The sequence below is a fragment of the Scardinius erythrophthalmus genome (genome assembly GCF_964197995.2).
Source record: "Scardinius erythrophthalmus genome assembly, chromosome: 1".
NCBI classification, from domain to species: Eukaryota; Metazoa; Chordata; class Actinopteri; order Cypriniformes; family Leuciscidae; genus Scardinius; species Scardinius erythrophthalmus.
Window position 1 is genome coordinate 62,615,200 of NC_138221.1, and position 25,524 is coordinate 62,640,723.

The window sequence follows — 25,524 nt, forward strand, 5'->3', positions numbered from 1 at the left end:
CACCGGCCCAACTAACCAATCTGAGCCCATTGCCTGTTTCTGAGGGAGTGGTTTCATAGACTCAGGAAGTCAACCGGTCGTTCAAATGACAGAGGAGAAAGCGGCTTACAATAAAGGTGAAATTTATGAAAAATAAGGCTTACAAAAAAAACAACAACACGAAGACATGTTATATTGCACCCCATAAACACAATCATGCAAAGAAAAAAAGCAGTAAACCACCCCTTTAAGTTTGAAATCATTATGATTTTCTTAATGTTTTTGAAAGAAGTCTCTTCTGCTCACCAAGGATCACAAAAACATTTAAAAAATCATACTGACCCCAAACTTTGGACCAGTAGTGTAATTTAATGGCAAGATAATAAAACACAAAGTACTTTGTTATAAATGTACATTATTAAAAATGAAAATACAAATGCCTGTGGAAACATACTATCACAGTCAATGAAAAGAGTACATTGTTTACCAATTTGTGTTTGCTGTCAAGTCAACAGTGATTATATCTTAATATTAAAATGCATCCCTCTTTGTTGTGAAGCGTCTCATCAGCAGAGCAAGGACTAATGACTTTACCTTGTCATTCTGTTATAGTCTCTTGCCTCACAATCTCAGTTTGAGGCTTAACAGGGAAGTTTGCCTGTTCGTCAGTGTGTTTTCTAAGGGGAAAGACACTTCAGTCAGATTAAAGTAATTCAGACGAAACACATCAGTGTTCACAAAACTGCATTTGAGTTAAAGATCCACTAAATCAAGACACACAGAGTTTATTAACTGATATGATCAGAGCAGCAGCACCATCATTAAATTACTTATATCTGTAACATGTACATCTTGATGTACAATATACAATATAAAAGAATGAGTTGTGTTGATACTATATTTCTGGTAGCCTACAAGCGAAAGGATCGGAAGGTAATTCAGTTGCTCAGTGTTTGTTATTGTTTATGAGACACTGGCAGCTAGTGTGTGTTAGCATTGTTTTCATAGCTTTAAACTGATGCTGACTTCACACGCAATCTAAGCGAATATACAGCGAATGCATCGCCAAACATTCAGACTAATGTTCACACAATGGAAAACGCATAAATTGAGAGTTTCAAACCTGTCTGTTTGTTTCTCTTTCTTTTGCTATGTCTGTATTCTGGCCTGGCTCGGCCGAAACGTTGCTAATGCCAACCAATTATTTCCAGGTCAGCCGAACAAGCCGAGCGAGAAGCGCATGCCCGAACAGTGGTAAAATACGTATTTTTTATTTAAATGGTTAGTTCACCCAAAAATGAAAATTACGTCATGATTTACTCACCCTTAAGCAATCCTAGGTGTGCATGACATTCTTCTTTCAGATGAATACAATCGGAGTTATATTAAAAAAAAAATGTCCTGGCTTTTCCAAGCTTTATAATGGCAGTGAATGGCTGTTTCTGTTTTGAAGTCCATAAAAGTGCATCTCTCCATCATAAAAGTGCATCTATTCATGATAAAAGTGCATCTCTCCATCATAAAACTGCATCTCTCCATCATAAAAGTGCATCTATTCATGATAAAAGTGCATCTCTCCATCATAAAACTGCATCTCTCCATCATAAAACTGCATCTATCCATGATAAAAGTGTGTCTCTCCATCATAAAAGTGCATCTCTCCATAATAAAACTGCATCTCTCCATCATAAAAGTGCATCTATCCATCATAAAAGTGCGTCACTCCATCATAAAAGTGCATCTATTCATGATAAAAGTGCATCTCTCCATCATAAAAGTGCATCTCTCCATCATAAAAGTGCATCTATTCATGATAAAAGTGCATCTCTCCATCATAAAACTGCATCTATCCATGATAAAAGTGTGTCTCTCCATCATAAAAGTGCATCTCTCCATAATAAAACTGCATCTCTCCATCATAAAAGTGCATCTATTCATGATAAAAGTGCATCTCTCCATCATAAAACTGCATCTATCCATGATAAAAGTGTGTCTCTCCATCATAAAAGTGCATCTCTCCATAATAAAACTGCATCTCTCCATCATAAAAGTGCATCTATCCATCATAAAAGTGCGTCACTCCATCATAAAAGTGCGTCACTCCATCATAAAAGTGCATCGCTCCATCATAAAAGTGCATCTCTCCATCATAAAAGTGCATCTATCCATCATAAAAGTGCATCGCTCCATCATAAAAGTGCATCTCTCCATCATAAAAGTGCATCTATTCATGATAAAAGTGTGTCTCTCCATCATAAAAGTGCATCTCTCCATCATAAAAGTGCATCTCTCCATCATAAAAGTGCATCTATTCATGATAAAAGTGCATCTCTCCATCATAAAACTGCATCTATCCATGATAAAAGTGTGTCTCTCCATCATAAAAGTGCATCTCTCCATCATAAAAGTGCATCTCTCCATCATAAAAGTGCATCTATTCATGATAAAAGTGCATCTCTCCATCATAAAACTGCATCTATCCATGATAAAAGTGCGTCTCTCCATCATAAAAGTGCATCTCTCCATAATAAAACTGCATCTCTCCATCATAAAAGTGCATCTATCCATCATAAAAGTGCGTCACTCCATCATAAAAGTGCATCGCTCCATCATAAAAGTGCATCTCTCCATCATAAAAGTGCATCTATCCATCATAAAAGTGCATCTCTCCATCATGAAACTGCATCACTCCATCACAAAAGTGCATCTCTCCATCACAAAACTGCATCTCTCCATCATAAAACTAACTGCATCTCTCCATCATAAAACTGCATCACTCCATCATAAAAGTGCATCTCTCCATCATAAAACTGCATCTATCCATCATAAAAGTGCATCTCTCCATCATAAAAGTGCATCTATCCATCATAAAAGTGCATCACTCCATCATGAAACTGCATCACTCCATCATAAAAGTGCATCTATCTATCTATCTATCTATCTATCTATCTATCTATCTATCTATCTATCTATCTATCTATCTATCTATCTATCTATCTATCTATCTATCATAAAAGTGCATCACTCCATCATAAAAGTGCATCTCTCCATCATAAAACTGCATCTATCCATCATGAAACTGCATCTATCCATCATAAAAGTGCATCACTCCATCATAAAAGTGCATCTCTCCATCATAAAACTGCATCTCTCCATCATAAAAGTGCATCACTCCATCATAAAAGTGCATCTCTCCATCATTAAAGTGCATCTCTCCATCATAAAAGTGCATCTATCCATTATGAAACTGCATCACTCCATCATAAAACTGCATCACTCCATCATAAAAGTGCATCTATCTATCTATCTATCTATCTATCTATCTATCTATCTATCTATCTATCTATCTATCTATCTATCATAAAAGTGCATCACTCCATCATAAAACTGCATCACTCCATCATAAAACTGCATCTATCCATCATAAAAGTGCATCACTCCATCATAAAAGTGCATCTCTCCATCATAAAACTGCATCTATCCATCATAAAAGTGCATATCTATCTATCTATCTATCTATCTATCTATCTATCTATCTATCTATCTATCTATCTATCTATCTATCATAAAAGTGCATCACTCCATCATAAAAGTGCATCTCTCCATCATAAAAGTGCATCTATCCATGATAAAAGTGCATTTCTCCATCATAAAAGTGCATCTATCATCATAAAAGTGCATCTCTCCATCATGAAACTGCATCACTCCATCATAAAAGTGCATCTATATATCATAAAGTGCATCACTCCATCATAAAAGTGCATCTCTCCATCACAAAAGTGCATCTCTCATCATAAAACTGCATCTCTCCATCATAAAAGTGCATCACTCCATCATAAAACTGCATCACTCCATCATAAAAGTGCATCTCTCCATCATAAAACTGCATCTCTCCATCATAAAAGTGCAACACTCCATCATAAGTGCATCTATCCATCATAAAAGTCCATCACTCCATCATAAAAGTGCATCTCTCCATCATAAAAGTGCATCACTCCATCATAAAAGTGTATCTATCCATCATAAAAGTGCATCTCTCCATCATAAAAGTGCATCTCTCCATCATAAAATTGCATCTATCCATCATAAAAGTGCATCTATCCATCATAAAAGTGCAACACTCCATCATAAAAGTGTATCTATCCATCATAAAAGTGCATCTCTCCATCATAAAAGTGCATCACTCCATCATAAAAGTGCAACACTCCATCATAAAAGTGTATCTATCCATCATAAAAGTGCATCTCTCCATCATAAAAGTGCATCACTCCATCATAAAAGTGCAACACTCCATCATAAAAGTGTATCTATCCATCATAAAAGTGCATCTCTCCATCATAGAAGTGCATCTCTCCATCATAAAATTGCATCTCTCCATCATAAAATTGCATCTATCCATCATAAAAGTGCATCTATCCATCATAAAAGTGCTCCACACGGCTCTGCGCCGGTTAACAAAGGCCTTCTGAGGCGAAGTAAGAAAAATGTGTTTGTGTAAGAAAAATATGTTTGGATGAACTAATCCTTTAACTATGTAGCGAATACGACTTTGGGTAAATTTGAATTAGCTCAAGAATATAGGGAATTTTGGAAATATTAATAAGTATTAATAATTCATAAGTCGCATGTACCTTTATTTTATCAATTATGGAGATTAACTGGTTCTGTAACTGATCTAATCGTTATTCGTCCAGCGAATAAAGGTGAGATTATCACAGTTAAGAAGGGTTATCTCTTTACAAACTCCAAGAAAGTTTGATCTCCTGGCCACGGACCTCAAACCTTCTGAGTTTATTAATTAAAACTACTGAATGTAGTCTAATATCGAGCTTGTAGCTTAATCTTTTGTTTCATTGACTTTAGAATGGTGGGTTTTCAAACACAGAGACAGTGAAAAGTATAAATGGATTTTAATAAATGTGACTAAAGATTTATGAGCTACGGATAGAAACGTACGTAAAAATGCAAACAATAAACACAAACAAACATTTAAACAATAATAACATACGTGATAAGAATAAAATGAAATGAAAGAAAGAAAGAGAGAAAAAGAGAGAAGGGAAAAGCTAGTAATTGTTACATACAGAAACCTAAACGACGGACCCCAGAAAAGCAGCTTTTATCAGATAAATATACTTGCACGTCTGTTCTCTGTTTGGTTGATGCTGAAAGCGCGGACGAGGTCCTGTTTCGACTGCGTCTTCCGGTGTCGCGGGAAGCTTGAAAAGGCTCACTGAAATGTAACGTTACTGAGAAAGTTCGTCTTCATCTTCCGTGAAGGAAGAGGCAAATATAACTTAGTTGCAAAAGAACGGCTGCTACGACTCGAACATGTGTTTGTCCGAGGCCTTCCGGGATGTTCCTCGGGGAAGCGTCGCGCCGGTAGAAGAGGAGGAAGGATGAGAGCGAGGTGAGAGAGAGAGAGGTGAGAGAGCCCGCTGTGTTTTGAAGGAGCTCAAGTCACGCCCCCTTGCGTGCGTGACCCAATCGCCTGGGAGGACGTATTGTGGTCATGTCCTTTCATTTGGAAAGGTACACGCCTCTTCTAACTAATGCTGGCGGAATAAACTTCGTTCATAAACATTTATAAAACTGGTATTAATCAAATAATGCATCCTCTAATATTCTGTGCTAAATATTCAACACCGTTGTGTTCTTCTGAACAAAACAATACCGCGAATGACAATTCTGTTAGTCAACAACACAAAGAAACAGGATTTCTCGTGATTACATGCATATTAAACTGATTACATATCAATAAAGCTTATAGATATCGTATTTCGGGTATAAGTATCATAAGCACAGCAAGAAATACATTTTAAACATTTTAAAAAGGTAATTTTGACCACAAGTGGTCGGGCATGATAAGGAGTCTGTGTTTTGTGTGTGTGTATGCAGAGTCGTGCACACGTGGAACCGCGTGGTGAACTTTGTCCTTCGTTTTCAGTGTGAATATCTTCTTGAGTTGATGAGATTAACTCAGGGGACCTGACCGAGCATCTGCTAACACTGTTGTTTTGTTTTGAGGGGTTAATCAGTACCTTTTGTTTGTTGATTAGATTTGATTGATCAACACAAAGGCAGACCTGATCATCTGCTTTCCGTTACAACTAGCAGAATTTGTTTTGATTCTGTCTATATGAATTGTGTATGATTCTTTTTTTTTTTATTATCACACACACACTGTTAAAACTGTTTATAGTAATTTAATTAATAGCCTTTATGTGTATGTATATGTTTATGTATATATACAATTATAGCTTGATAAACACACACACACACACACACACACACACACACACACACACACACACACACACACACACACATTCATTCTTATTGTCTCTATAAATGATTTAATACACACATTTATTCTATTTTTTTTCTGTGGCAGAAGTTATGATATTAAAGAAAATTAAAATAAGAGTCTCTGTATCTCACTGTTACTGATTTATCGTGCTGCTCAAAGTATTTTGGGTAAAATCTCTCTACAATCTGTTCTGAAACATCAACACAGTTTCACTGATGATCCATAACCAAAACCAAAACCAATCCCAGGATAGAGTGTCTGAGTGAATGTGGTCTGGACTGTGTGGATGAGGCTAATTGTGTCAGAGACACTGTAGAAGGACAGAGTTCCTGCACTGTGATCCACATACACTCCTATTCTTCTGCTGATGGGCTTCACAGGGAGAGAAGTGTGTGTGTTATTGTGACTGAATCTGTAACTGGAGGAAAAGCAGACCAAACCCCAGGACTGATCATTATATCCAAACGCACGCTCATGACCCCGTCCCTTCCTGCTGATGCTCTTATATGACACTGATATATACACACCTTTATCTCCAGTCCACTCAATCTCCCAGTAACAGCGTCCACACACACTCTCTCTACACAACACCTGAGGATAATAATCAAATCTGTCTGGATGATCAGGATACGGCTGCTCTGTGTCAGTGTTAGTAATCACTCTGTTCCTCTCAGACAGACTGAGGCGTTTATTCACTGTGTTCAGATCCAGAGTGAGCTGATGGGAATCTGATGGAGAGAAAACACATCAGAAACAGGAATTATGAATCTGTCTGATCTTTTAATATATCTGAACTCTTCATGAATCAATGTTCAGTGTATCATCAGTGTCTCAGTACAGCTGATCAAATATCCTGTGCAAATCATCATTTACATGATCAATTATAAAACTCTTCTATCATGATTTATTTCTCCTTCTACAGGAAGAACATGAACACATTCAGTGAGTTTTTCTGCTTGTTTTCTAGTGACTCACATTGTAGGAAGTCGTTCCTGGTCTTGGGATTCATGTTGGTGAAAGTGACTGTGGAAATAAACAGACATGAACAGTGTGAAGAGAAATGACAAGATACAATACATTCATTCTGAGACATTTATAATATAATGCTCTATAATATTAGATGATGGACTCATTTCTGAGAGCAGATTAATAATCTCCAGGGGCTTCATTTATAAAAAACACACATCGGATTGATCCTAAATTCCATGGATTTCATCCTCTGTCATGTGTGTATAAACGCTTGTCCACGATGATGAGTCCGTATTTCTGAATCATCAAGAGATATTTGTGGCCGTTCTGTAGGAGGATTTGATGGACTTGAATTTAATTTATTAATAACTGTGATTTAAAACTGGGATGCATTTAATTACATTTTAGTTAAAATGGATGTTTTATAAATCGTAGGAACATTTCAGAAACGGTTGTACGTTCAGATTTGGGATCTTTCTCCACACGTCTGTATAAACGAGGCGCAGGACTTTACCTCCGTCTGAGATCTTCTTGATCTCCTCTTTGCAGAAATCCTCCAGTTTGTCTCTCAGCTGACGGACAGATTCTCTCATGCCATCAAAAGAGGAGAGAGAACTGAAGGAAACGTCGGGTTCGTCTGTAGATTCAGGAGGTGCTGAGAGAGACTGGAAACTCTACAGAAAACAGAAATCAAAACTCATCATCTCCACACTTCAGCCAATAACCTGCACTATATCAGATCTGAGCGGCTCTTGTTGACTTCACTTCTCTTCAGTGACTCGCTTCAATCCAGCACTTTCACACAATCAGCACATTCTCCTCATATTCATCATTTAATGCTACAAACTCTAGTATTTCACACTTAATAATAATGAACTGACACACATGTATGATAAACTCAAATATACTCAATGTAATTTCTATAGAAAATTGTTTGTTTAACTTTATCAACATTATCAATATCAAGTTCACTGATTTCATCAAGACAGAAGAAACCAGAAGGAAAAATGAGTTAATATGTAATGGTAAATTTCCCAGGGCTTTGTAAGTGTGTCTCTTTAAACAGAAGATGATCAGATGAGAGTCTGACTGATGATTATATGATAACACGACACTTGACTGAATCTGACTGAATTCCTGACAACATCTCAGTCAACGGCTCATTCTGCTCTCATGAAATGTTTCTCTGTCATAGCAGGATCTTGCTCAAGTCCACTATGACCCTGTTCTTCTAGATCTCTGTTACCTGCAGGAACTGGATGTGATCTTGTGTGTGTGAAAGCTGCTCCAGCTCAGCGTCTCTCCTCCTCAGATCATTGATCTCCTGCTCCAGTCGCTCCAGTCGTCCTTCAGCTCGACTCACTGCAGTCTTTTCCTGATCTCTGATCCGCTGTGTGACCTCAGAGCGGCTTCTCTCAATGGAGCGGATGATCTCAGTGAAGATCCTCTCACTGTCCTCCACTGCTGTCTGTGCAGAGCGCTGTTACACACACATCACAATCACACAGTGGCTTCAGCACGACTGACAGAGTCCAAACTGAGACGTCTCAAACTTCTCTTCTTCTCCAGACTCACCTTATGAGACTTCACAGCCTCTCTCAGATGCTGAAGATCTTTCTGTCTCTGCTGGATTCTCTGACGGATATTTATCTGCGTCTCCTTCAGCTGTTTCTGGAGGACAAACCAATGACAGGGAATGACACATAAAACTACTGTCAAACAAACATTAAAGTTACATGAATCCAGAGTTGGTGAAGTGGTTAAAGATCTTGCATGGTCAGTTTTTACTGTCTGGTTCAAACCACAGATTCATGGTTTCCTGAAATGAATGTCAGCAGTATTTCATCAGTGCCTAGTTTTATATCATTAGTATCATCATTTACTTTCCCTCATGTCGCTCCAAACCTGTATGACTTTCTGTCTATTGTGAGACACAACAGAAGATATTTAGAAGAATGTCTCAGCGGTTTACAGAGGCCAAATAAAATATGGTGACACGTCAATAACATCATCGCACCTTGGAGAAACTCAACAGCAGTGCAAAATATGAAAAGACAATGCAGAAAAGCAGAGCGCATGTGGCGGAAGACAAAACTTGTAGTCCATTATAACATCTACAAAGACTGCATCCATGCTTTTAATATGGAACTAGGCAAAGCTAGACAGACTTTCTTCTCAAATATTATAAACAGTAATTTAAACAACACACGCACTCTTTTTGCTACTGTAGAGAGACTGACAAACCCCCCAAGCCAGATTCCCAGTGAAATGCTCTGACAACAAGTGCAGTGAGTTTGCTTCTTTCTTCTCTGAGAAAATCAATAATATCAGAAAGGTGATCAGCACATCCTTGAGTTGCCCTGGGGTCAGACAGATCAGACCACCTGAGAAAGCTGTTACTATGTCTGACTTCAAAGAAATTGATGGCAAAATTTTGGAAGAAACCGTACAGCACCTTAAAACATCAACCTGTGCTCTTGACACACTTCCCACATCATTTTTCAAAAGTGTGTTAAACAGTTTAGAAGCAGATCTTCTAGAAGTGGTAAATGCCTCACTTCTCTCTGGGAGTTTTCCAAACTCCCTGAAAACTGCAGTTGTCAAGTCCCTCCTGAAAAAGAACAATCTGGATAAGACCATATTAAGCAAATATAGACCAATCTCAAATCTTCTTTTCATAGGCAAGATCATTGAAAAAGTTGTCTTCAATCAGCTGAACAAATTCTTATGCTCGAATGGATACTTTGACAATTTTCAATCTGGTTTCCGACCGCACCAGAGCACAGAGACAGCGCTCATAAAGATAATAAACGATATTCGCTTAAATACTGATTCAGGCAAATTATCAGTGCTGGTACTACTCGACCTCAGTGCTGCATTTGACACTGTCAATCATAACATACTTCTTGACAGGCTGGAAAACTGGGTGGGGCTTTCTGGGATAGTCCTAAAATGGTTCAGGTCATACTTAGATGGGAGAGGTTATTATGTGAGTATAGGAGACCATAAGTCTGAGTGGACATCCATGACATGCGGAGTCCCTCAAGGCTCAATTCTTGCGCCACTCCTGTTCAACCTGTATATGCTCCCAATGAGCCAAATAATGAGAAAGAACCAAATTGCTTACCACAGCTATGCAGACGACACACAGCTCTACTTATCCCTATCGCCTAACGATTACAGCCCCATTGACTCCCTGTGCCAATGCATTGACGAAGTCAACAGTTGGATGTGTCAAAACTTTCTTCAGTTAAACAAAGACAAAACTGAAGTCATTGCATTTGGAAACAAAGATGAAGTTCTCAGGGTGAACGCATACCTTCACTCTAGGGGTCAAACAACTAAAAATCAAGTCAGGAATCTCGGTGTGTCCCTAGAGTCAGACCTTAGTTTCAGTAGTCATGTCAAAGCAATAACTAAATCAGCATACTATCATCTGAAAAATATTGCAAGAATTAGATGCTTTGTTTCCAGACATGACTTAGAGAAACTTGTGCATGCTTTTGTCACAGGTCGGGGTGGGCCAAGCCAGACTGCACCCACCCCTGGGGACCGGGCACCGCCTCGAGGAGCGTGTCAAGGGACCAGACAAAGACAGAGGATAAAGGAATAACAATTTCTTTATTAAGTTAAAAGCAGGTAAATTTGAAAAGTCCTAATTAAAATCTCTTCTTTCGCCAGAAGCAATTCGATGGGCCCCCTGGACCGGGGCGGGATGGACGTTCGTGGACACCCTGCGGCTCATCGGAGAGGAAATCAGAGGAGGACGCACACCACTCAGGTAAGCCACTGGGTAAGTACCCTTTACAAGGCTCTCAAGGAAGTCTTGGCTACACGAACCCCATTCGGACTGGAACCAGGTAGGTATTCGCAGTGAGGATGGAACGAACGCCGGAGGCTGCCCAGAGGTAAGTATCCAGAGGACGGGAATCCTCGACTCAGACGGGTCACAAGGACACAGGTGGCGAGCGGGCCGGGCCAGGAGGGGACCATGAACAGCAGAACAACACTTTAATCGAGACACATGCCGTAGGTACTCTCCTTCCTTCTGAACAGTAGCAATGCTTTGCAACACGGGCACGGAGGGCCACCCGGCAAGAGAACACTTCACTTTGGCTGTGCCCTGCAACGATACGACAGGGTTCAATGGTTCAACAAGATGCGACGTTCAACAGTAATACCTTCTCTCCTTCTGAACAGGGCGGAGGCTTTCAGTGGGGACAGGTGGGGACCACCAGACGGAGAAGACGCTTTGAGGGAGACACTCCACTTGACTGCACACTGTAACCAGGTAACAGGATTTAACTTCCCAACAGCATATGGAACGTTCAATTAAAATACCTTCTCTCTTCTGAACAGGGCGGAGGCTTTCCGTGGAGACAGGTGGGGACCACCAGGCGGAGAAGACGCTTTGAGGGAGACACTCCACTTGACTGTACACTATAACCAGGTAACAGGATTTAACTTCTCAACAACGTATGGAACGTTCAATTGAAATACCTTCTCTCTTCTGAACAGGGCGGAGGCTTTCCGTGGAGACAGGTGGGGACCACCAAGCGGAGAAGACGCTTTGAGGGAGACACTCCACTTGACTGTACTCTATAACCAGGTAACAGGATTTAACTTCTCCACAGCATATGGAACGTTCAATCGAAATACCTTCTCTCTTTCTGAACAGGGCGGAAACCTTCAACAGGGCATGCGGAGACCACCAAGCGGAGAGGACACTTGAGCGGGGCACTCCACTTCGGCTGTGCACTGTAACCAGGTAGCAGAGTTTAACTTCTCAACAGCATATGAAACGTTCAATTAAAATACCTTCTCTCTTTCTGAACAGGCGGAAACCTTCACTAGGGCATGCGGAGACCACCAAGCGGAGAGGACACTTGAGCGGGACACTCCACTTCGGCTGTGCACTGTAACCAGGTAGCAGGGTTTAACCATTCAACAGCGTATCAAACGTTCATTTCAAATACCTTTTCCTTTTCCGAACAGGGCAGCGACTTTCGATGGAGCATGTGGAGACCACCAAACGGGAAGGATGCTCTAAGCAAAACACTCCACTTCAGCTGTACACTGTATCGATGCAACTGGGTTTGACCATTCTGCAGTAATGAAACATTCAGCTGTAATACCTTCTCTCGTTCCAACCAGACAGCGGCTTTTGATAAGGACGTGTGGAGACCACCAGACAGGAGGGATGCTTTAAGCAAGATGCTCCAATTCAGCTATGCGCTGTAACAATGCAACAGGATTCGACCATTCAACAGTAAATGAAACATTCAACGGCAATACCTTCTCTCGTTCGAACCAGGGCAGTGGCTGTTGATAGGGACGTGTGGTGACCACCAGACGGGAAGGATGCTCAAGCAAGACGCTCCAGTTCAGCTGTCCGCTGCAACAATGTAACAGGAATCAATGGATCAACAGCATTAACAGAGCGGGGCTGTCTCGAATGGTGAGTTGGGTGCTTAATGTGACAAACCCTGTTCAGGAACAGCGGGTGAAAGACTATAGAGGAGAGTGCACAGCAGACTATTAATATTTCTCCACACGATAAACTTCACTCCATAACACAACCCGTGTGAATCGTCACTTCAGGCACTGCATTCCACTCGCACACCGTGCATTCGGGCCAGCACTCACCCACCGGTCTTTCTCCCACCGGATCGACTCTCGTCTCTCACACGGCTCAACTTCTCCCAGAGACAGCCAGAACGGATGTAGCAATCGTCACATTCAGTGAAGGAAGAACAAAGGTTGAAGACAGATCATTAATTCACTTGGTGTAATAATCCACTCGTGCCACACGCTTTCCAAACGCTCCACACCACTTCAGTATCAGTGCATACAAACAACGGATCAAGTACTCATCACTTTGCGTCTCTCCCACTGCTGACGATCTCCCTTGGGTTTTCGTTGACAAAACTTCACTCTCTCCTTTCCATTCCTCGGCTTCAATCTTCGCCCTGCTGCACAGTCCAGCTTCAACTATAAACAACCCGCCGACAAAACACAGTATCTCACGGGAGGAGAACCACACTGACCGTCTGTTTCCTCTCTCTTTTTAAAGCCCCATCTTAATGCGCGTTCCTCTCACAACACTCTCTGTAATTCTCCTCACCTGCTGTCAATCAGGCAATTGGCCTCGCTGCCATGGCAACAGATTTCGCGGTGTGATGAGACGACCATCCACAAGAGGTCTCCAAATAATACTGCCTTCACGAGGATTTTACTCTCTCCTTATCTGGCTTTTGTCACACCGTGACATACCCCCCTGCCAAACCGTTCTAGTCCCTAGAACGGGATCCGGACACCCAATCTCCATACCTGGATGGGGGTTGTCCCCGGTTCTCCCTTTGGGACCGTCTTGGCGGGGAATTTGGTTCCTCGGGCCTTGGCCCTATCCCCACTCTCTGAGGGACCACAGCCCATCCCACCACGGGAGGCATCCACACTGGTTCAGTAGGCGGTCTCTCTACAGCTGGTTTGGGGTAGTTTGGACAAGGGCGCATCAGATTGCGGTGGAGCACCCGCTCTGGCCCTGTTCTTCCTTCGGGACGAATGGTATACACAGGCTGATCGAGGCGCGGCTGTCGTTGGATCACATACGGCTGGGGCTCCCACCGATCACTGAGCTTACCCTTTCCTTGTCGTCGGTTGTCTCGAACTAGAACTCTCTCGCCAGGCAGTAGTGGTGCACTTCGTGCCGTACGGTCATACAACCTCTTATTCTTGGCGGCGGCTTGGTTAATTCGGTCTGAGACCCGTTCATAGGCCAGTTGAAGGCGTTGATGGTGTCTGGTCACCCACCCCGTTACGCTGCCTCCTTCTTCAGCCGCCGCAGTCCCCAGCAGTAGGTCCACTGGTAGCCTCACATGCCTTCCGAACATCAGGTAAGTTGGTGCGTAGCCAGTCGTACTATGAATGCTATTATTATAGGCATGTACCATCGCCGGGAGGTTATCCACCCAATGTCCCTGTTGGTCACCTTCCAAGGTCCCCAAAAGACCAATCAGCATCTGGTTAAACCTCTCACAACCTCCGTTCCCTTGAGGATGATAGGGCGTCGTATGGGTCTTCCTACATCCATACAATTGACACAACTCATGTACGACCCTGGATTCGAAATTGGGTCCTTGATCCGAATGGAACACTTCAGGGCACCTGAAGGGCTGGATGACATACCTCCACAGGGCATTAGCGGTAGTGATGGCGGTCTGGTCCAGAGTTGGGATGGCCCAGGCATATTTCGTGAAAAGGTCTGTGATCACTAAGATGTTTTGGATACGGTCGACCGGCCTACCTAGCGTCAGATAGTCCATAGCGATGATATGCATCGGTGCTTTGGCTCGAATGGGAACCATTGGAGCTCGAGGCTCCTTCCTGGCTTTAAACAGGGTGCAGCGCGGACAGCCCCGCAGGTAGGCCCTCGTAGTTCCCTCCATCCCAGGCCAGTAGAAGTGGTGTCGCAAAAGTGCCGTTGTCCTCTCCTGCCCCTGATGACCAAACTTGGTGTGGTAAGCCTCCAGCAGGGCGTGACACCTCTTCTCGGGATGGAGCCTCTCCTTCTGGCCCAACAAGCCTCTCACAATTCGATTTTGCGCCCGGCGTTCCGCACCCTCCGGCCAACTGCCCCGCTCCAACCAGGCCCGAACCATCAACAAGTCCTCGTCTTCGCCCTGCCACATCCTCCAACGCTGTGGATCCCATCCCCAACTTGCAGGCGGCTCCTCCGGTGGCTGCCCCGGTGCCTCCACAATGCCCACCATCATTCCCTCATCACGGTCTGCCTCCAGCATGGGTCTCGGACCTTCCGACCCTCCTTCAGGCCACCTAGACAGCACGTCTGCGTTGGTATGTTCCCTTCCTGGCCGGTACTGAAGCTGATAATCAAAGTTGGCCAATTGAGCCACCCACCTCTGTTCTACCGCCCCCAGCTTGGCGGTTTGCAGGTGTACCAGCGGATTGTTATCGGTCACCACGGTTACCTTTGCTCCCCATAGGTAGTCCTTGAACTTCTCACTGAGCGCCCACTTCATGGCCAGTAACTCGAGCTTGAAGGAACTATAGTTGGCATCGTTTCTCTCCGCGGGGTGTAAACTCCGACTAGCATACGCGATGACTCTCTCTTCTTCCTGTTGTTTCTGGGCCAAGACAGCCCCCAAGCCCAGATGGCTAGCGTCCGTGTAAAGAATGAAGGGCTGTGTGAAATCGGCATATGCCAGAATGGGTGCTTGTAACAACTCTTGCTTGAGCTTCTGAAAAGCAATCTCGCATGCCTGGTCCCACTCCACCACTGGGGACCCTCGGCCCCGGACATGTCCTGTTCCACCCAGCAACTGGTTCATGGGTTTGGCGATCTTGGAGAAATCATTGATGAACCTCCGGTAGTACCCCACGAAGCCGAGGAAGGATCGAACCTGGCGCACAGTCTTTGGGGCCGCCCACCCCTGTACGGCCGACACTTTCTCTGGGTCCACAGCGATTCCTGCCGCACTCACAACATGGCCCAGGAACTTGACCTCCTTCCGGAAGAGCTGGCATTTATCCGGTTGGAGCTTCAGCCCGTACTTCTCCAGAGAGCGGAACACCTGCTCCAGGTGCTGAAGATGAGACTCAAAATCGGGGGAATAGATAGTCACGTCATCCAGGTACACCAGGGTGGTATCCATCAGCTGGCTCCCCAAACAGCGCTGCATGAGTCACTGGAACGTGGCAGGGGCGTTGCAGAGGCCGAAGGGCATCCGGTCCCACTCGTATAACCCAAAGGGGGTCGTGAAGGCCGTCTTCTCCCGGTCCCGCTCGTCCACCTGCACCTGCCAGTAGCCGCTCGCCAAGTCCAGTGTGGAATACCAGGCCGCCCGTGTGAGGCTAGTAAGGGAATCCTCGACTCGAGGCAATGGGAAAGCATCCCGCTTTGTCACTAGGTTCAACTTCCGATAATCCACACAGAATCTCCATGCGCCTGTCTTCTTCCTCACCAGTACGATAGGGGCCGCCCAGGGGCTGCTGCTCTCGCGGATGATCCCTTTATCCAGCATCCCTCGCAGAAGAGCACGAACCTCAGAATATAATGTTGGAGGCACCGGTCGGTAGCGCTCTCTACTAGGCGTGGCTTCTCCAGTGGGAATTTGATGTTTCACAATGTTAGTACACCCGTAGTCTTCGTCGTGGGTGGAGAACAACTGTGGCCATTTTGAGAGAAAAGCCTTGAGCCGTCTTGTCTGATCCTCCTCCAGCCCTTCTCCCCGTAGGGACTCACCTCCAAGGTGGGCCGGCAGTCCTTCTCCGGCCCCTCTGCTGCGCATTCCCGTCTGCGCCAGAGCAACTTCCACTATGGTTGGGCCTACTTGGCTAAACTTGACTTCTCCTGGCTCTTGCACTTGCTGCGGCTTCACCGAGATGACTCGGGCTAGACACTGATGACGGTACAGTTGGATTGGAAAAGGATTCGTGTTCCGAACTCTCACCCTAATTGACCTCTTTGGGCGGATGCCAGTCCTCTGGCCACCTCCACCTTAGGACCTTCGTTGTGAGGTTCAACCAGCACCCACTCCTCCGGGTGGTAAAGTCTAGGGGGCACCCTGACCCAGACCATCGCCTCGCTTTGAGCCGGGACAGACAAAGCATAACGGCAAGCCACTCTCCCAGTGCTCTCCCGGGCCTCCTGTTGCTCAGCCAGACAAACTCGGCGACAGTCCGCCCGGATACGCTCCCATTCTCTGCCCTCAGGTGTCACAGTTGCTCGGGCCGGCCCACTCTGGAACAGCTCTTCCCAGCAGTCGGAGATAACATTCATGCCCAGTAGGGCGCGATGAGACCCCAGACACACGTCACGAACCACCACCACTCCTTTCTGGGGTACAACCATACCGTGGATCTCCAGGTCCGTCATTACATAACCCACATACGGGATATCGAGTCCATTGGCCCCTCGCAGAGTTAACCAGGGGGCCTCAGTCGTTGGCCGACCCTGGGTGCCGAATAGTTCCTGAGCTAGGCTCTCCGCAAACAGAGTGACTTGCGACCCCGTGTCCAACAAACACTGCACCTTCTTGCTGTTGACTCGGATCGTAATAACCGGACAGCGGCCCACCAGGCATTCTTTGGACAGTCCAGGAGAAGAAGGGTCTGAAAAGGGGGTCCCGACCACTTGACCCACAGTGGCCGGAGACTCTAAAAACCCCCTTGTGAAGCGCGTCTGGAAGGGCACTGGCGGATGTAATGTCCAGCTTCTCCACAACCGTTACAGATAGGACGCCCTTGTTCATCCCACTGGAATCGGGGACCCATGGATCGGGCGAAACGACGCTCTGGAGGGCGACTCCCGTCAGAGTAGGCCCGCTCCCGCGGCGAAGGAAGTGACTGGAGGCGTTCTCGGCGGAGTTCTTCGACAACAGATTTGGACAGATCAGACATTTGTTCACGAATATCCCTTTTCAATTCTTCCCGGAGGGCATGCTTCCAATCAGAGGTGGCAGGGGCCGAAGGCCCACTAACAGCATTCGCCACCAGACAGCTGGGAGGATCCACACCTTCGGTGTGATCACGCTCAAGGGCTAGAGCTTCTCGCCGCAATTCTTCAAACGTGAGGTCAGGGTTCCGTCTCAACTGCACCCGCAGACTCTGACGTACGGGGCCCTCCCGTAATCCTAGCAGAAACTGATCTCGCAGTAGGGTCTCCTCGTCGCCCAGTCCATGGTCCTGTCTTCCCCTTAGCCTGGTAAACTGTTCCCTCAGTTGCAACGCGAATGGCCGAACAGTTTGTCGAGGCCCTTGCCTACAATTGAAGAATTTGGTTCTCAGGACAGCTACCGGGGTGGTGTCTCCGTATTGTACCGTGAGGAAATCAAAGATGGCTCGGACTGTGGTGCGGGTTGCTTCCGGTGCTGCCTGTACTTCTCTTCTTGCTTCTCCCTCTAGTGAATTTAATACAAACTGTACCTTCTGCAGGGCGTTCAGCCCTTGGAGCCCTGCCAGGTATTCCACCTGGGCCTTCCATGCTGACAGGCTTAATTCTGAGCCCGGACCTCCATACTTCTGGGCCCACGGGGCCCCCATAAAGAAGGGCATAACCGGCTGTCTGGCCTCTGGCTCTTCTTCCTCTGCCATGTAGGACCTTGATCGCTCCACTCGAGACGGTAACCCTGCCGACTACGCCAAGTTCTGTCACAGGTCGGGGTGGGCCAAGCCAGACTGCACCCACCCCTGGGGACCGGGCACCGCCTCGAGGAGCGTGTCAAGGGACCAGACAAAGACAGAGGATAAAGGAATAACAATTTCTTTATTAAGTTAAAAGCAGGTAAATTTGAAAAGTCCTAATTAATCTCTTCTTTCGCCAGAAGCAATTCGATGGGCCCCCTGGACCGGGGCGGGATGGACGTTCGTGGACACCCTGCGGCTCGTCGGAGAGGAAATCAGAGGAGGACGCACACCACTCAGGTAAGCCACTGGGTAAGTACCCTTTACAAGGCTCTCAAGGAAGTCTTGGCTACACGAACCCAATTCGGACTGGAACCAGGTAGGTATTCGCAGTGAGGATGGAACGAACGCCGGAGGCTGCCCAGAGGTAAGTATCCAGAGGATGGGAATCCTCGACTCAGACGGGTCACAAGGACACAGGTGGCGAGCGGGCCGGGCCAGGAGGGGACCATGAACAGCAGAACAACACTTTAATCGAGACACATGCCGTAGGTACTCTCCTTCCTTCTGAACAGTAGCAATGCTTTGCAACACGGGCACGGAGGGCCACCCGGCAAGAGAACACTTCACTTTGGCTGTGCCCTGCAACGATACGACAGGGTTCAATGGTTCAACAAGATGCGACGTTCAACAGTAATACCTTCTCTCCTTCTGAACAGGGCGGAGGCTTTCAGTGGGGACAGGTGGGGACCACCAGGCGGAGAAGATGCTTTGAGGGAGACACTCCACTTGACTGCACACTGTAACCAGGTAACAGGATTTAACTTCCCAACAGCATATGGAACGTTCAATTAAAATACCTTCTCTCTTCTGAACTGGGCGGAGGCTTTCCGTGGAGACAGGTGGGGACCACCAGACGGAGAAGACGCTTTGAGGGAGACACTCCACTTGACTGTACACTATAACCAGGTAACAGGATTTAACTTCTCAACAACGTATGGAACGTTCAATTGAAATACCTTCCCTCTTCTGAACAGGGCGGAGGCTTTCCGTGGAGACAGGTGGGGACCACCAAGCGGAGAAGACGCTTTGAGGGAGACACTCCACTTGACTGTACTCTATAACCAGGTAACAGGATTTAACTTCTCCACAGCATATGGAACGTTCAATCGAAATACCTTCTCTCTTTCTGAACAGGGCGGAAACCTTCAACAGGGCATGCGGAGACCACCAAGCGGAGAGGACACTTGAGCGGGACACTCCACTTCGGCTGTGCACTGTAACCAGGTAGCAGAGTTTAACTTCTCAACAGCATATGAAACGTTCAATTAAAATACCTTCTCTCTTTCTGAACAGGCGGAAACCTTCACTAGGGCATGCGGAGACCACCAAGCGGAGAGGACACTTGAGCGGGACACTCCACTTCGGCTGTGCACTGTAACCAGGTAGCAGGGTTTAACCATTCAACAGCGTATCAAACGTTCATTTCAAATACCTTTTCCTTTTCCGAACAGGGCAGCGACTTTCGATGGAGCATGTGGAGACCACCAAACGGGAAGGATGCTCTAAGCAAAACACTCCACTTCAGCTGTACACTGTATCGATGCAACTGGGGACCATTCAGCAGTAATGAAACATTCAGCTGTAATACCTTCTCTCGTTCCAACCAGACAGCGGCTTTTGATAAGGACGTGTGGAGACCACCAGACAGGAGGGATGCTTTAAGCAAGATGCTCCAATTCAGCTATGCGCTGTAACAATGCAACAGGATTCGACCATTCAACAGTAAATGAAACATTCAACGGCAATACCTTCTCTCGTTCGAACCAGGGCAGTGGCTGTTGATAGGGACGTGTGGTAACCACCAGACGGGAAGGATGCTCAAGCAAGACGCTCCAGTTCAGCTGTCCGCTGCAACAATGTAACAGGAATCAATGGATCAACAGCATTAACAGAGCGGGGCTGTCTCGAATGGTGAGTTGGGTGCTTAATGTGACAAACCCTGTTCAGGAACAGCGGGTGAAAGACTATAGAGGAGAGTGCACAGCAGACTATTAATATTTCTCCACACGATAAACTTCACTCCATAACACAACCCGTGTGAATCGTCACTTCAGGCACTGCATTCCACTCGCACACCGTGCATTCGGGCCAGCACTCACCCACCGGTCTTTCTCCCACCAGATCGACTCTCGTCTCTCACACGGCTCAACTTCTCCCAGAGACAGCCAGAACGGATGTAGCAATCGTCACATTCAGTGAAGGAAGAACAAAGGTTGAAGACAGATCATTAATTCACTCGGTGTAATAATCCACTCGTGCCACACGCTTTCCAAACGCTCCACACCACTTCAGTATCAGTGCATACAAACAACGGATCAAATACTCATCACTTTGCGTCTCTCCCCCTGCTGACGATCTCCCTTGGGTTTTCGTTGACAAAACTTCACTCTCTCCTTTCCATTCCTCGGCTTCAATCTTCGCCCTGCTGCACAGTCCAGCTTCAACTATAAACAACCCGCCGACAAGACACAGTATCTCACGGGAGGAGAACCACACTGACCGTCTGTTTCCTCTCTCTTTTTAAAGCCCCATCTTAATGCGCGTTCCTCTCACAACACTCTCTGTAATTCTCCTCACCTGCTGTCAATCAGGCAATTGGCCTCGCTGCCATGGCAACAGATTTCGCGGTGTGATGAGACGACCATCCACAAGAGGTCTCCAAATAATACTGCCTTCACAAGGATTTTACTCTCTCCTTATCTGGCTTTTGTCACACCGTGACACTTTCATCACCAGCAGGGTGGATTATTGTAATGGACACCTCACTGGCCTTCCCAAAAAGACCATAAGACAGTTGCAGCTCATACAGAACGCTGCCGCCAGGATTCTGAGCAGAACCAGAAAATATGAACATATCACACCAGTCCTCAGGTCTTTACACTGGCTCCCAGTTAAATTTAGGATTGATTTTAAAGTATTATTACTGGTATATAAATCATTCAATGGCCTAGGACCTCACTACATTGCAGATATGCTCACTGAATATAAACCCAACAGATCACTCAGATCACTAGGATCATATCAGCTAGAAATACCAAGGGTTCACTCTAAACATGGCGATTATGCCATTATGCGATTATGCCGCTTTTAGCTATTATGCCAGCCGCAGCTGGAACCAGCTTCCAGAGGAGATCAGATGTGCTCCTACAGTAGTCACATTCAAATCCAGACTAAAAACACTTCTGTTTAGCTGTGCATTTACTGAATGAGCACTGTGCCAATGTTCGTCCGACTGTTTGTACTGTACTGTATTTTTATTTTTATAAACTGTTTTAATTATTCTTTTTTCTTTTTATTATTTTAATTTCTTCTATGTAAAGCACTTTGAATTGCCACTGTGTATGAAATGTGCTATATAAATAAACTTGCCTTGCCTTGCCTTGCCTCATTGGTTCTTTCATGTCACAGTCACATGACTAAACACCATGATGTCATGACACAAACACCAGTGAAGTTTGATGTTTTTGATGTCATATTTGATTTGGGCTCCACATGAGCTTATCAATGATTTGATTTGTGAATAAAAATTTGGCTCTTTTAAAAGTATCATATTTTAAAGACTGCCCTTATTTTGGAAATTATATACTTTAAAAGAATATAATATAATTGTGAAATAAGTGTGAACTGAACGGAATGTTTTCAGACACGACGTAATTGCATGTTAATTGCTATTAAATGATATGTATTATAGTTTAAATGTAAATATAAAGCAATTAGCTGAACTCAATAGTGACTTTTTGACCCACTTAAGATTTAAGTATATAATTGTAATAATAATAGCTCAAAGGGGGAAATATTAATAATAATCCATAATTACCAATTATGATTAATTATTAATATTTGGGTTAATTAGATTAACTTTGAGGTAAGCCAAATTAATATTACAATCAATTAATCAGTTCCAACAAACCGATTGATTATTAATTATTCTAAGAACAATGTATCTTTCATGGTCACTGAAAAATAATTATTCCCTAGCCTGTACGCTTAAAGCATGTAACAAGATCAAGATCGTAAAAGGGACTTTGTATGCAAACAGAGAATCAGAAACCAAATGCATAATTGTGCGCAAGTTTTATTAACTAAATCACAAACATAACTAAACAAAACAAAACAAACAAACAAACAAACAAACATACATACATTCATCCATCCATACATACATGCATAGGTCAAGTGGTGAGTGTTATGGAACCGGAAGCAGGAAATAGATCTATGGAGCAAGATCTATTTTAGTATGAAAAGAACCATCAGCTGATCATTTTCAGAACACCTCATTTAATACTTGCATGGTCAGTTGCAATCGTGGACAATTCTTGAAGTGGTTGAAAAATGAGTCCATTGGTGGGTCTGTGAGGGTCAAAAGTCATGGTGCAAGTTGCCATCGTGTGGTTCCGAAGCTGTTGTGGGTCGGAGCTAGCATGGTGGCTTCGAGCACATGGCTGTGGTGAGTCGAAGCCTGCTGTCCTGGCCTGCTGAGTGCACGCTGGATGGTGCGTCCTCCTGAAGTGCCAAGAAGGCCAGGAGTTGATCGTTGCCATTTCAATGATGGTAAAGTTGCAGTTTTTCTGGATTGAAGAAGAGGCAGTCTGTCTCCTTTTGGGGAGGCAGGCAGTGCTCCGACCTGCTGGGCCCAGGGTCCAGGGCCCCAGGGATGGGGGAGGGGTTTTCCCCAGTATCAGCAGAAGTAGTTTTGTAGCTGGATGAGACAAGCTAAGAGAGAGGCAAGGCTAACGGAACGGCCTTTTAAAGCTAAACAAAAGGCATGCCTTGCAGGTGGTCTTAAACCAATCAGAAAAAGGGAATTTCTGGCGGGAGTTTCCTTTTTGTGGGAGATTTACGACGCTGTCTCAAGTACTATTTTCTGTTCATTAATACTCAGATAGATATAACGAATTCACACTGCATTCTAAGAGAAGGTGATGTACATCAAAGTGTGAGTCATTAAATGAGGAGTAATTAGATAGGAGACATGATACAGGTAAAGTTACACTGACCGTTGGTTGTATAATAAAATACATACCATGGTGTATGCATAATAGTACACAAAACATCACAATCATTCACACAGTTTCTGGAATGCACGTTCATTTCTAGATCAGTTCGTTTCTGTCTAATGCAGCGAAGTCTGCATGGAAGATTGTTTCTGTCTATAATAATAGAAGAAAATCCAAAGCACTCTTCTTTTAGAAATTAATAAAAAGCCTTTATTTGACTGGCTATTTCATGTTAGAAAATTTTAAAAGACATGGGAAAAAAACAACCCACGCGTAGCGGCACAAACAGCCTTCTTCAGGGTATGAAGTCTTTTCATGGTCTCTCTCTTGCATTTGACCACATTCTTTAACACCCATAAAACCTTATCTGATCGTTGTCCGGGTAACGGAGACCGTCTTGTCCTGTTTGGAGGATGGGACGCAGATTCCCCAAGTGAGTTCTAAATATCAGTTGTTAAACTACAACAAATATTCGTGTCTGACTTGTCTCAGTTGTTACATAATGTAATTTCATAATTCTATTGAGTTAAATTGAATAGAAAGTACTTTAAAGAAAAACTTTCATTTTAAATGATAAAAACGTACTTTTTAAAGTGTACTTATGAAACAGTCATGGAAGTTGACTCTCTTTAAGTGCACTTAAGTGGCCTTTCACTTTATTAATATTATATTATCTGCAAGTAGTTTTTTTTAAAATATACTTTTAATTTGAAGTACACTACAAGTGCATGTCAATACACTTAAGCGTACTCCTTTCTTTAACCACTAGTTGTTTAGATTACTTTTATGCTTTTTCTCCTTTTTGGAGCTTGGAACTTTTTTACTCCATTGACTTACAGTGTATAAACTAAAATAGACGAGAAATTCTTCAAAATGTCATCTTTTATATTCCACAGAAGAAACTCAGTCAAACTGGTTTGGGACAACATGAGTAAATGAGTGAGTAAATAAAGACACTTTCATTTCTGTGTGATCAATCCCTCTCAGTTCATACCTGTGTCTCTGTCCTCTGTGCTGCAGTTGATACAGTGTTGTGGTTTTTATGTTCACTCTCCTTACACCACACACAGATGCACTGTTGATCAGTGATACAGAACATTTCTAGCTCTTTATCATGTTTACGGCAGATCATGTCCTGCAGTCGTCCAGTGGCATCAATCACTTTGTGTGGCTTACGAGAGTGAAATTCCTCATGACGGTCAAAATGAGTTTGACAGTAAGATTCCTGACACACCAGACAGGACTTGACGGCTTTGTATTTTCTTCCAGTACAGACGTCACACTGCACGTCTCCAGCTCCAGCGTAACAGTCAGCAGGAAGTTTAGTCTTCTTCAGTTTCTCCACCAGTTCAGCCAGAATGGTGTTTTTAGCTAAAGCAGGTCTTGGACTGAAGGTCTGTCTGCACTGAGGGCAGCTGTAGACTCTCTTCTCATCCTCCTGATCCCAGCAGTCTGTAATACAGATATTACAGTAACTATGTCCACAGTGGATAGTCACTGGATCCTTCAGGAGATCCACACACACTGGACACGTGAACTCATCCTGATCCACTGAAAATCTGGCTTCTGCCATTTTACTGCATGAATACAGAGAGACACAAACACACAACAGCTCAACAATACTTCAGTTTCTGTTTCTCTGAACTGAGGAGTTGAAATAATTTCCTGCTTTTGTGTTTGAGTGACGTGTGTAAAACAGGAGTGTCTGTAAAGCAGCTTCCTCATTCCTGGTGAAGGAGAGTCACTGTACTGCTGTGTTTATGTGCCCTAGTGGAGTTGAAAACATCGTAATTACGAGTTCTGAGAACATGAATAATTCAATCTGTTAAATTCCTTAAATTTAAGGCTTCCACGGCTTGATGAAGAGATTCTCAGATGATCATGGGATGCGTGTTGCAGCAGCACGTCATATCTGGCTATAGCATGTCATAAAGCCACACACACACGCACGTTTAATTTTTTAGCATTGTAACAGTGTCGTCTGCGTAGAGATGAATATGAGAGTTGCCTGCAGCATGAGCGACATCATTAATATAAACAGAAAATAACATCGGGCAAAGG

At 44.3% G+C, this 25,524-nt stretch overlaps 1 protein-coding gene across 1 annotated transcript; it reads right to left on the minus strand.

The window, feature by feature from the left end:
* Positions 1–4,872: 4,872 nt before the first annotated feature.
* Positions 4,873–25,104, minus strand: LOC308702627 (tripartite motif-containing protein 16-like). The gene is made up of 6 exons (XM_081385625.1): positions 24,458–25,104; positions 8,834–8,929; positions 8,505–8,738; positions 7,773–7,932; positions 7,265–7,312; positions 4,873–7,017 (listed from the first exon to the last, which is right to left on the minus strand). The coding sequence occupies exons 1-6, from the start codon at positions 25,034–25,036 to the stop codon at positions 6,488–6,490; spliced, it is 1,647 nt and encodes a 548-aa protein (XP_081241751.1). The 5' UTR covers positions 25,037–25,104; the 3' UTR covers positions 4,873–6,487.
* Positions 25,105–25,524: the final 420 nt, after the last annotated feature.